Raw genomic sequence first — 13,408 nt, forward strand, 5'->3', positions numbered from 1 at the left:
CGTCAATATTCGCTTTATAGTTCCAGTTATTGTATATGCTGCCAAAGTTATCACAGCAGCACATTTAACATATAACACACAAGCATTATCTGACTGTTATGCAGGAAGAATAGTTTAACTCTGAGTAACGTGGAAACAGGGAATAGGAGTGTCAGAAGGGAGGCCAGAGCCTCCTCACACATGCCAGTAGACTGGAGAAGGCCTGTCAGTGCAGGTAGGATGGCAAGGGAGGTGGGACATGCAGATCCTCTTTGGTAAAACTGGATTAAGGCTATACTGTGGAGGTGGATAAAATAACTCAGGTGTCACCAGGTTTTTGTTTTTTTTGTTTGCAGCAAAGCTGAAACTGTTCCAAAAGTAAATCAGATATATTCAAAATATTAGGGTGCAATGCTGTCATTGCTTATCTATTGGTAACACATTGATTTCAGTAGGGTTGTTGCATGAGTAGGTGTCTAGGCCTGGGGCATAAATCACTCTTCTGCACTTTTAAATGCTATCTATATTCAATCATTTTCTATGAGTAATATTCTTAGCTGTATAGACACAACATTCAGAACAGTAGCTGTGTTAGGGCCCAATCCTATCCAACTTTCCAGCACTGGTGCAGCTGCAATGCAGCCCCAAGGTAAAGGAACAAATGTTCCCATACCTTGAGGAGGCCTCAGCAACTATCGCCCCACCACAGGATTCAGTGCATGCCCCATTGGCATGACTGCACTGGCACTGGGAAATTGGATAGGATCGGGCCCTTAGTCAGTATAGCGTTAAGTGACTATGGCTGCTTCATGAGATACAAGAGATCACCTATAAACTTTGCTGGTTTATATTCAATAGATAATATATCATCCATGGAAATGGTGATCTTTTTTTAACACACAGGGTAAGAATACTTTTAAAAAATCTTTTACAGGTCCTTTTAGTTCTGTTTTTGGGGCACTCCCTTAAGTTGCAATACCAAGACCAGAAGTGCTCCCATCTCTAAAAATAAGAAGTATGCTGTCCAAACGGCAACACTGTATATTTGATTAGCAATATGTGAGAATATTTATTTGACATAACCTATAAGGTTTGGGGAACCAGTGCATGGGTCTTACCTTGGAACTGGTTGCACGCACTGTCCTATGAGTGCACATACAGAAAATTGTCTGAGGTCAGATGGGTACATGGAGCTACCCTTGAAAAAGCTTCACATTACAATAGAATGACTGAATTAGTGCAGGCCTTGCCTTTGCGCATGCAGATTGAGTTCCACCACTGAAATTAGTGGGAAGCTCTTGTGGATGGAGGAGCTCCATATTAAGATCAGAGCATCTTGAAATAAACAATTTTTGCAATGGGACGAATACACTGAAATGAGAAAGTAGGAAATAGCCCTTTAACAAGTTTGTGTGTCAGTAGTTGCCAACAGAAAAGTTGTGAGATGATTATCTAGATAAGAGAAGATGATCCCAGGGCTCCCGCTAGCTTCCAACCTGAGGTCTTGAGGAGGGAAAAATAGCTGGATGCATATATGGAAGGCATTCATGGATCTCTGTTTAAAGAAATAGTTGGCAGCCACACGATGGGACATGAATGTCTATGCACACATTCCCAAGGATGAGCTGGGGAAGTGTTCCTATGCTCATCTGCACCTATACATGTAGTACTGCTTGTGAGGGCATGACTATTGTAATAGTTATATTTGTAGCTATTTTTATAGCTCACCTTAACAGCTCAGTTTAGGGTTTGTTCAATTCATGGATCTCAACAGATTAAGAATATGTGTTTAAGCTCCATGATTGCAGCAGTTTTGGGGGGAAAAGATCTGTTGTTCAAAGCAACCCTGGCCCACAATTACTTTCCAGGTGTGCCTGTGCTCATGTGTGGTAGGAATGATGACCCATCTCCTGGGAACACGTCAAACTCTGCAATTCATTTCGGCATGGCCTGCTAAACACCCAATGGCTTGTCGTTCTAACTGGCAAGATCACCAAACACTTAGCTGTGTCGAAAGCAAAGTCAGTTATTGCTGTATCCATTGTACTGTTACCTGACGCAGATTCCTGGTTACTTTCACATCATGCCAGGCATTGTCATTAAATTTCCCATTCACAGGTTCCACCAGCGCTTCAAAGGCCCCTGAGCCCAAATTAATAACCAAGGAGACAGCTCCGTTTTTCAGGGCAAGGTTGACATAATCAGCTGATTTTCCAGTGTGAAGCATGAGTCCATTCCTCTGCAGAGTTTTAAAGGACAGAGTTATTTCATCACTGCTGCTCTGGATAGGATTCTGGGACAAGTCATAACAGAAATACTCCGATCCTTTGAATGTTGCGATGTACTCCTCTTTTCCTACAGAAATAAGAGAAAAGAAAGAAAGGGGTGGATGGGGAGGGAGAGAGAGAGAGAGAGAGAGAGAGAGATCTGAATCACTAGAATTTAAATAAATGAAAGTTGTTTTTTTTAAACAGACTTTTTCCCTAGCATTGGCATCCTGACATGATTAAGCGACAAAGGGCACAATCCTAACCAACTTTCCAGCACTGACTTAAGGGTAATGCAACTTCAAGGTAAGAAAACAAACATTGCCTTACCTTGAAGAGGTCTCTGAGACTGCCCCCCAACTGTAGGATGCAACTCTTGCTCCACTGGCATTGCTATGCCAGTGCTGGAAAGCTGGTTAGGATTGTACCCAAACACAAATACAAATTCTGAATCTCTGTTATATTAATCTGGGTTTGCCTCACTGAGGTCTAGGTGCAGAGTTGTGCATTCCATAAACGTTTACCACACAATGGTCTAATGCAGGGTACCAAACATAAAGCCCATGGATGCAGCCCCCAGAAACAATTTATCCACCCCCTGTTATAACTGGGTTCTCCCAGATGACGACTGAGCTCGCTCATATCTTGAAAATATGAAGATTTGCACATTTTCTCTTCTGTCATTTGCAGCTAATGAGTTTCTATATGAGAACAAATTGTTTATTTCTGGACAATATCTGCTTAATTATGTCACTTCCTGCTGAATGATGTCACTTCTGGCCCTCAGCAGGCACCATGAATACTAACTTTGGCCCTCTGTATGAAACAAGTGTGACATCCCTGGTCTAATGAAATACTGTATGTAATACAAAATGGTTGTTCACATCCTGAGTGTTTTTTGAGACAAATGTTTCTAGCATCACGGCTTTGGAATTTTGGGAAGCCTTGATACATACCATCTTGAAAGAGTTGGAATTAATATGAGTTGGAGCAGAGCGATGACATAAATATGCAATTGCTGTGCTCCATGTTCCAGTTTTGGTGTGTCACTATGAATTGCAGTGGTGCAAGTGCCACAGCCAAGTCTTCAGATAAGTTGTGTGGACAATGCCAGTCTCCACTGAAACTTGGGGTGGGGTAAGATTAGGGATGGAGGACTAGGGCATGCTTCCATAGTCAGCAAACTTTAAACTAATCCTGAAAAAATTGGGCCAAATTTCCAGTCTGAATTTCAACAATCACTTGTGCTTTAACAATTTCAGCAATTACCAGTGGCCACCATACAATGTGTGGTTATGTCCATTTAGTTCCAATGAAATAGATTAGCCTGAAGCAAGTATAGCTATTGCCTGGTCTATGACCATTATCTGACTGCCAGCCTGTTCATCCATCCATTATTCAACAGTGTATTCCTAATCATATGACCACTGATATATGATATGATATGATATGATTTATGACCATATAACCACTGATATAGTATTCTCCCTTAGACAACTGCAGAAGAAATGCAGGGAACAACGACAGCCACTCTTTATAGCCTTCATAGATCTCAAGAAGGCTTTCGACCTGGTCAGCAGGGATGGCCTCTTCAAGATTCTCCCCAAGATTGGATGTCCACCCAGGCTCCTCAGCATCATCAGATCCTTCCACAAGGACATGAAGGGCACTGTTGTCTTTGATGGCTCCACATCAGACCCCTTTGACATCCGAAGCGGCGTGAAGCAGGGCTGTGTTCTTGCACCAACCTTGTTTGGGATCTTCTTCGCTGTCCTGCTGAAGCAGGCCTTTGGAACTACAACAGAAGGCATCTATCTCCGGACCAGATCAGATGGAAAGCTCTTCAACCTCTCCAGACTGAGAGCAAAGTCCAAAGTCCAGCTGAAATGTCTGCGTGACTTCCTCTTTGCCGACGATGCAGCTATCACTACCCACTCTGCCAAAGATCTCCAGCAGCTCATGGATCATTTTAGCAAGGCCTGCCAAGATTTTGGACTGACAATCAGCCTGAAGAAAACACAGGTCATGGTTCAGGATGTGGACTCACCTCCCTTCATTACAATCTCTGCACATGAACTGGAGGTTGTCCATGACTTTGTGTACCTTGGCTCAACGATCTCCGACACTCTTTCTCTCGATACCAAGCTAAACAAACGCATCGGTAAAGCAGCTACCACGTTTTCCAGACTCACAAAGAGAGTCTGGTCCAACAAGAAGCTGACGGAACATACCAAGATCCAGGTCTACAGAGCTTGCGTCCTGAGTACACTTCTGTACTGCAGTGAGTCATGGACTCTTCACTCACAACAGGAGAGGAAACCGAATGCTTTCCAAATGCGCTGCCTCCGACGTATTCTCGGCATCACCTGGCAGGACAAAGTTTCAAACAACACAGTCCTGGAATGTGCTGGAATCCCTAGCATGTATGCACTACTGAAACAGAGACGCCTGCGTTGGCTCGGTCATGTCGTGAGAATGGATGATGGCCGGATCTCAAAAGATCTCCTCTATGGAGAACTCATGCAAGGAAAGCGCCCTACAGGTAGACCACAGCTGCGATACAAGGACATCTGCAAGAGGGATCTGACGGCCTTAGGAGTGGACCTCAACAAGTGGGAAACCCTGGCCTCTGAGCGGCCCGCTTGGAGGCAGGCTGTGCAACATGGCCTTTCCCAGTTTGAAGAGACACTTTGCCAACAGTCTGAGGCTAAGAGGCAAAGAAGGAAGGCCCATAGCCAGGGAGACAGACCAGGGAAAGACTGCACTTGCTCCCAGTGTGGAAGGGATTGTCACTCCTGAATCGGCCTTTTCAGCCACACTAGACGCTGTTCCAGAACCACCTTTCAGAGCGCGATACCGTAGTCTTTCGAGACTGAAGGTTGCCAACTACTAACTACATTCCTAATCATATAAACAACTTGAGTCATACAAACAACTTAATTCATTGTACATTATCAAATATAGAAAGTGCCACCAAATACAATACATGTATGTTTAAAGAACTTGCTCAGAGTGAAGTTTCCGAGTACTTCGATTCCCTTTCCTTCAATGACCAGCACAGAAATGGTTCCAACTAATGTTCTGAGGACATATGGCGAAACCCCCAAACTATATTGGATTAGAAAAAAGCGAAACACCACCCATTTCCCAGCTGTGTATTTAACATAGTTGTTTCAAGTCACATTTCACGTTAAGACAGTTGTTAAATGAGCAATTGTGGGCCAGCTGGCAAATGGCATTATGCTTGCTGTTTCAACTTACAACTTCACTCATCAAGCAAAACAAATCCTCTGTGTTTCTTTCAATGAGCTAAGTCTTTTCCATTTCCCCCCCTCCTTGTTCTCTGAGAGAAACCGCAGCTGCCCTAATTCACCACAACAGCCAGTCAGCAGCCAAAGGGGACATCTGGCTTGTTTGCATTAGTCTCACTAGCTCACTATGAAGTAGGCCAGATGAGTGTCTAAGTCGTGGCTGAGCCGATCTTCATGTAACCTTGCATTGGTGCAGTTTTTAGAATCCTCACTTCCTCAAGGCAAGACCAGTTCAACCACAGAGGCAAAAAAGGTAATTATGGGGGGAGGGGGAGATTTCAAGAGTATATGTCTTAGCAACACAGATTTTAATCTATCCACATTCCTGGGAGTAAGTCTTATTAAGCACAATAGGAGTTACTTCTGAGTAGATATGCATAAAATTGTGATGACAAATGGCTGGACTACTTGCCTGGAACTACTGCCTGCCACTACTTGCCTGACTGCACTATTTGCCTGCATTTTCTTGCTTGGGGAGAAAATGGGAAAGGAAAGAAAGCAAAGAGGTGTCAGATACTAAGAATGAAAATAACTTGTAACTCATGGTGGAGGAAAAGTCCATCACGGGTTGCAAGTCATGATAGGTATGTGCAAGCTCCTGATTTTAGAAGTAGGCTACCTCGGAATTCCAGATGCAGGGGAGGGCACCAGGACGCAGGTTGTTGTCTTGTTGTCTTGTGTGCTCCCTGAAGCATTTGGTGGTTCCACTGTGAGATACAGGAAGCTGGACAAGATGGGCTTTTGGCCTGATTCATTGGGGCTTATGTAAAATAAGAATCACTAGTCCTAATGTTTGACCATTGTTACGCTATACAGTGTATGATAAAATACAAGGGGGAAGGCAAATTTTCCCCAGGGCAGCAGAAACTCTAATCCAGCTGTCCTCCCAGAAAGACACTGCATAAGCAGAGTGCCTGGAAGTTGAGCTGGGGCTCCAGAGAAAAGGAAATCTGAATGTGGTTTAATCCCTTCTGTCTGTCTGTCTGAAACCTGAGTGTGAGCGCTGGTCCAGGAATCTGGTGTCCCTCCCAAGTCCTGCATGGCTCCCCTACAAACATCAATGAAATTGTAATAGAAGTGGAAAAGAAAAATCAATAAGATTAATTATATTTATTGGCATGGGGTAATTTCTAGGCTGTTCCCAAATGTTACCTACAGACACATTGTAGACAAATATGAATGGTTCTGTTGGGAGCTGCCAACTGACCAGAAAAAAGGTTCGTGCTGGCTCCTATGACTTTAGCCACAAATTAGAAGGCAAAGATTTTATGGTGTGGAAATTTCATGGACAATGGCTGATAAAAGCAGAGCTTCAAGGATTGGTTCTAACATTGGCAACCCTATTTTAGCTCAAGTTTAACAGGATTTCAACACGATTAGTGAAATTTCTCAGATGAGTTTTACCTCTAGAATGGAAAGTTCATTTATATGAGAAAAACAGGTAACTCTATTACACTTTTAAAATCTATAGTTTGCTTGCTTGCTTGTTTTTTTTTTTTTTGGTGATTCTCTCTTCTTTCTCTTCCACCGGTTTTATTCCTCTGTCAGCATATAACAAAGTATAATAGAACTCCACATCTGTTCAAGTATCATTAAAGGCGTGCCTTGCTTCCTTTTCTCCAAACGATTAGAATAAATGGACTTTCTTTTCTTTTTAAACTGCTGCTAAAAGATGAAGCTTTTTCAAAAAAAAGGGAAAACAAACCCAGATCCCTAGGAAAATATTAAACAAAAGAGAGAAGAGCCCTCTCCCAAAAATATGATATCTGAACCAAAGTATGTGAGTTACAGAAGTCAGTAGACAAGGAGTTTGTGTGGTCTTGAAATGTTCAAATAGCAATAGAGGCACTGGGGAGAGGCTTTCTAACAGATGTGCCTTCCTTTGGAAGATTGGCAAAGTTGCTATTGGCTGGAGAGCAAGATTCCAGCAGTGATGGTTGGGGTAACCCCACCCCCATTCTTGCCACTTTTCTTTCATCTTGTGTTTTTTAAAACAGCATTAATTTGTCTTTTTGTCACCAACAAAGCAAGCAGCCTAAGGTTAAAACTAATCATGTTTTGTCTATCTTTCTGTGATTTTTTTTTTAAACCGAAGTGCCTACTGAAGGCTGAGTTTGAGTACAGAAATGATTAATAGTGTGGAGTCCACACCTTGAAGAGGATTTCCCAACATCTGTTTTTGTAAATGGGTGAAACTATGGTGAATTTCCATTATTTTATTTATTATTTTATTTTTTTGATATTTTTAGTCCATGCTCGTCACAGTGTCTTATAATGCTTGATGCCGCTTTAAAAAGCTTGTACCTTGCTCTTATCATTGTGAAGATAATCTTGGAAGGGTGTGAACAATGTCTACAAAATTTTGGAGCTTTAGGATCATGTGGAATTTTCCCAGCTCGAAAGGAAAAAGGCTTTGCATGCAGAAGGATCCAGCTTCAATCCTTGGTGTTTCCAAGGTGGAGAGGTTTCTGCCTGAAACTCTGGAGAGCTTCTGTCAGATGTTGACAATGCTAGATAGATCAATGGTTTGACTGTTTCCTATGTTCATAACTTCCTCACTATTAACTTTCCAGTGGGGCCTGAAGACTTTTTTATTTAGGAAAGCCTTCAAGGCCTTATAAGGGCGACTTTTACAAATTAATGTTTTTTACTGTGCACTTTATTGCTGACCGCTCTGTATTTTACCCTGCTCTGTATTTTACCTTGTTTTAAATTGTTTTTATTTTTAATGCTTATCTGTATTTATTCTATTTTAATGTTTTTATTGTTAGCTGTTTTTGGTGCCCTTCGGGGAATACAAAAGGCAGAATACAAATCGCATTTATAATAAAAATTCTGTGGCTCCTTGACTGCTACCATGAGAAAACCCAAAATGATCCACCCGAACATGAGGACAAGCAGATCTCCCTAGTTTTGTTTGTTCCAGTCCTCTTGAGTGTCAGTTTTACTCAGAAAATTTATAACTTTCTTAATTTCAAAACTGGATCATGTGGAATTTCACAGTGCTCACTTCCTTTAGTTTATTTGCATTCCTGCATTGCCAATGTATATGTGTGCAATGATAGAACATGCCCCAAAAAGCACCATCTTGTTAGGATTGTATCTATGATTGATTGCATCAGGATTCTTTTTTGTTTCCTTTGATTATGCACATATATGCAAAATATGAAGTCTGCATTTTTGCCATGTTTTATCAATGTGCATGTGAAAACCAGTAATACAGAGGAAAGAAATGTGAAGAAGGAGTTGAAAGCCGCAGCAAGCTGTGTAAGCAACGTACACATTTTGGAAACAACAGAACAATAGATAATTCCAAATACATGAGATGCACTTTGGGTACAAGAACAGGTAATATAACATGCCAAAGCTGGGGAGAAATTTGGCAGAGAAGACGTCCCAAAAAATCTCTACTCATCCTGTGCTGTTTCCCATGTCAATCATTGCAGGTGTAACATGCAGCCACGCCTAGAAAAAGCTGAAGCACCAGCCTATCACCCAGGTGACAGAGAAATCATCCCTTAACATGTGCTTCCCTTGTTATTTTCTTGAGAATTGTAATGTGCAAGCAAGAGTGTTGGGAGAGTTAGAACAGACAAGAGAAAATATTTATTTACACAGCATGTAGTTGGTCTGTGGAACTCCTTGCCACAGGATGTGGTGACGACATCTGGCCTGGGCGCCTTTAAAAAGGGATTGGACAAGTTTCTGGAAGAAAAATCCATTATGGGGTACAAGCCATGATGTGTATGCGCAACCTCCTGATTTTAGAAATGGGCTATGTCAGAAGGCCAGATGCAAGGGAGGGCACCAGGATGAGGTCTCTTGTTATCTGGTGTGCTCCCTGGGGCATTTGGTGGGCTGCTGTGAGATACAGGAAGCTGGACTAGATGGGCCTATGGCCTGATCCAGTGGGGCTGTTCTTATGTTCTTATGTTCTTAATTAATGTCACTGCATGTCCCGTACAAGAGAGATGAATAATGTAATCCCTTCTGGTTTCCTAAGTGCCATTTTAAACCTAGCACAGCAAGTGATGGACTTCACAGTGGAATGTGATGTCATCCATCTCCGCCTCATGATTAGCAAACATCATAAAGCACTCTCAAACCTGCATTTTAGACATAGCAGAGGATTTTTGCACTTTTGCACATGAAAAGTTTATCTTCATTATAAATGCAAAAAGCTTTGGAACCAGCAAGGTCACCAAGTTGAACCTGACAGCTAATGGAATGAGTGTTTTATAAGGTCTCTGAGTGTATCTAGGTCTTTTCGCAGGTTCTATTTGTGCAAAACTACAGGACTTGGCAGTGGAAAACTGAAGCATCTGTGGATGGCATCTGCGAATAATTATATTTTTGCTTAGTAATGATATACAGGCGAATGTCCTGCCAACTCTTGGCCCTCCTCAGCTCTAATGAATGTTCAAAGAGCTAAGCCCATCTTGCAATCAAGCCTTTGCTTCTCCCAGCACAATCATCCCTCCTCCCAGTGCAGTTCAAAGTGCATTTGAATAACACTAGCACAGCTATGGGATGGTGCCCTGTGAATGTAGGTGGGAAAGTGTCACATTGTGTGGAAGCTGTTGCATTTTCATTAAGTGAATCCTGAGGAGCCAATCTCTCTAGCAGGAACAGGAGAGAAGTGTGGGTCTCCTGGCTTCAGGAGACATGGCCATGAAGGCCATATGCATGCATGCCTCTTCTGTGTGGTGGTGCTACCTGCTTCCTAGCTCTGCAGACCAGAGGCAAAACCCCACCAATAAATGGTAGTCTGTACAAACAGTACACATTGCAAATATATGGAGTCATGCTCACTTGGAATGGCGCCTTTTTTTGTTGCTTAAGATATTTTATGCTTTATATGCAAACACTAAGCAAAACAAAAGGATAAGCATTTTGCCTATTCATCACAAGAACGTATGTCATACATTGTCCGTTATCATTACTACAGATATTACATACTATAGTAATAATGAAAAGAGAGAGAGACAGAGACTGTGGGCACAATCCTAACCAGATCTACTCAGAAGTAAGTCCTATTTTGTTCAATGGGGCTTACTCTCAGGAAAGTGTGGTTAGGATTGCAGCCTGTATTTTATAACCCATGATAAAACTTGTTTTCTTATTCCTGTCTTACACTGAAAAAGCAGAGGACGCCGAGCACCTGGCATGCCAACAACTCATGGTTCACGGTCTGGGCTTAGCATGGTGGGCTACAAATTGTGCAGCTTAGCACCATCTTGTATAAAATCAACCTTTTTTGTGTGTGAAGACTCCACAGATAATTTCACCACCAGCCTTGCTTAAGGAAAAAAAATTATGTCCCTTTGTCAGGATTCCACATGTTATTTTATTTCTGAATTCACCCTGGCTGCTTTTTTGCTTCTCCATTTCCAAGGAGCACTCAGGTTTTATTGGAACCCGTACAGCAATTAAAGAAATCAAGCACATAATCAAATGGAGACTGCCGGGTCCTCTCACAGTGAAGGAAATAAGTGAAGGATTAGAATGTTTGATCTCAGGGATGCAATTAGTAGAGAGGATGAGCAATTATGAATTTGCTGATCACCTTATTGAGATGAAGCAGAGACAACCTGCATCATCAAAAAAAAGGGGGGGAACTAACAAAGCCCAATAATAGCTAAACACCACGCGGATGCTAAGCTCAATTTCAGAGAGAACAGACAATACCTGATATACATAAACCTGTGGGCTTGTGCACTCTGCGTGTCCTGCTGAAATTTAGGAATTGTGCAAGAGGCATCTTTATTAATTTGTTGATGGCAGCTCAATGTCACCAAATCCTTCCCCAGTTGTAATTTTAGAATATTTTAAAAGGAAAATGAGCCAAATTTTACAAATACATGCCAACCATGCTTTATTGTGGGCACATGTATTTTGAATGGAAGTTTCCACAGAGTGAGGATTTTAATGATAGCACCCAATTACAGTACCCTTCCCCTGTATCCACAAGGAATATGTTCCAAGACCTATCATGGATGCCCAAAACAGTGAATAGTCATGAACCCTATACTGCACAGTATTTGCAGACATCTGGCTTTAAGCCCCAGAGGCAGCCAGCCTGAATGATGGGTAGGTTGGCTGATTTCATATTGACAGCTGCCAAAGCCTCTCCTGGCTGGAAGGAGCCGTTGGGTGAGGTGCTGTGAGGGGTAAAAAGGGAAGCAAGGCAGGCTTCCCCAGCTCCACTTTTGGCCACCTCACTGTTTATCCCCAACTCCAGGTCATTTACGAACAAACCGAAAAGCACTGGTCCCAGAGTTGAGCTATGGGGCACACTGCTTTTCACCTCTCTCTTTCCACTGTGAAAATTTTCCATTTACACCCAACTTTGTGTTTCTTGGTCTTCAACCAGTTCCTAATCCATAAGAGAACCTGTCGTCTTATTCCGACTGTGGAGTTTTCTCAGTGGTTGTATAGAATTGGGTTGCCTGACTACAATTCTTTACATCATAACAGTCCCACCTTTGCAAACACGTTTAATGAAAATATCTCTTCTAATCTGAAAATTCCTACTTTCTCTTTTTGAAAAGTTATCAAAACCACCGGTGGGTAATGGTTACTGATGATATGATAACAGATAAAAGGAAGCTTTTGAAGGGAGGAACTGAAGAAGTAAATCTTTATGGCAGGTCCTGTGCTAGCTTTGACAATGTCATAAAAAGTCATGCTAACCTACATATTCTTTCAATCACTTTAATGTTACTTTTCACTGGTGTTACTTTTTTGGTTCTATGCAGTGCTCAGTGCACTGAGTTCAATGGGATGTTCTCCCAGGTAAGTGTGCTTAGAACTGCAAACTTAAATAGAAGTTAAATTTTTGTCTGTGTTATGTTGCTACCAGTAAGGTCTATCATTTCAGGACAATATCATTATTGCAAATTGATTTTATGTTCAGATCCATTGGTAGAGCTTTCAAGTTTCCTGGTTTTAGTGTTGGTATATTCCTTTTTTCTCAGTTGGAGAAAATAGGTCTTCATAATACAGAGTTAACTGGATAAAGGGAAAGATGGTGTCATAGAATTATTTTAAACATTTTTATGGCACAGGTATAAAAAGTTATTTGTCTTGTTTTGTTGCTCTGATGCTGAAGCTTACAATCAAGAATCCTTAAATTGGTATATTGTATTGGCTGGGCATTGTTTTTGTTAGGTAGATTTCTGGCTAATAGCCCAGAATGCTTAGTTCATGCTCCCTAGTGGTTGGTAGATGTTCCTTAATGTGGTGATTCCCAAATTGTGAGCTGTGGCTCCCTGGTGAGCTGCAGAAACCAACCAGGGGAGCCGTAGAATCCTCACAAAAAACCTGCCACCCTAAACAATGTATTGGATTATAGCCCTAATGGGCAACCATGGTCAGTGATCCGGTAGGTCAAGGGAGCAGCCAGTAGAAAATGTTTGGGAACCACTGCCTTAATGGGATGCAGAGATCATTTTGGAGTTTGAAAATTCTTCAGTTTTGAGCTACGGACTGACTGACAGACAGGAGGAGAGAATTAAAAATGGAGGGCAACCTGGGCAGTGGGGACTCTCTCTAGGGATCTGATGTAAGGTAGACAATTGTCTGGCATTCTGCTTGTATATTTAAATAAACTAAACCAAACACCAAAAGACTTAACACATGTTGAAAAGCAGTATAATAATAATGATAATGATAATGATAATACCTCAACATTCTTGGATTTGAGCAAATTACACCAGCTAAGCTCCAGAAAACAATGTTGCTTGAAACAGCGAGAATCCTTCAATATCTCTGTGATTTCTAGGATCTTGGATTGAATTGTAGACTATAACCAGCCCAGTCCTGCATAGGCTGTGATGTATCATCACCATC

At 41.8% G+C, this 13,408-nt stretch overlaps 1 protein-coding gene and 1 non-coding gene across 16 annotated transcripts in view; both read right to left on the minus strand.

The window, feature by feature from the left end:
* LOC136638383 (U6 spliceosomal RNA) overlaps nucleotides 1–60 on the minus strand; it is a 111-nt gene extending 51 nt beyond the window's left edge. Inside the window, exon 1 of the small nuclear RNA XR_010793606.1 lies at nucleotides 1–60. This exon is cut by the window's left edge and continues 51 nt beyond it. This is a non-coding gene — a small nuclear RNA (U6 spliceosomal RNA).
* The window catches only part of NRXN1 (neurexin 1), a 1,133,747-nt gene that overhangs the window by 733,243 nt on the left and 387,096 nt on the right, over nucleotides 1–13,408 (minus strand). For all 15 annotated transcript variants that reach the window (XM_066625795.1, XM_066625872.1, XM_066625848.1 and 12 more), the window contains one exon: nucleotides 2,033–2,334. In XM_066625795.1, the coding sequence (XP_066481892.1) occupies nucleotides 2,033–2,334 (302 nt within the window). The remainder of the gene's footprint in view (nucleotides 1–2,032; nucleotides 2,335–13,408) is intronic.

The sequence above is a fragment of the Tiliqua scincoides genome, chromosome 1, assembly GCF_035046505.1.
Source record: "Tiliqua scincoides isolate rTilSci1 chromosome 1, rTilSci1.hap2, whole genome shotgun sequence".
Classification (NCBI taxonomy): Eukaryota; Metazoa; Chordata; class Lepidosauria; order Squamata; family Scincidae; genus Tiliqua; species Tiliqua scincoides.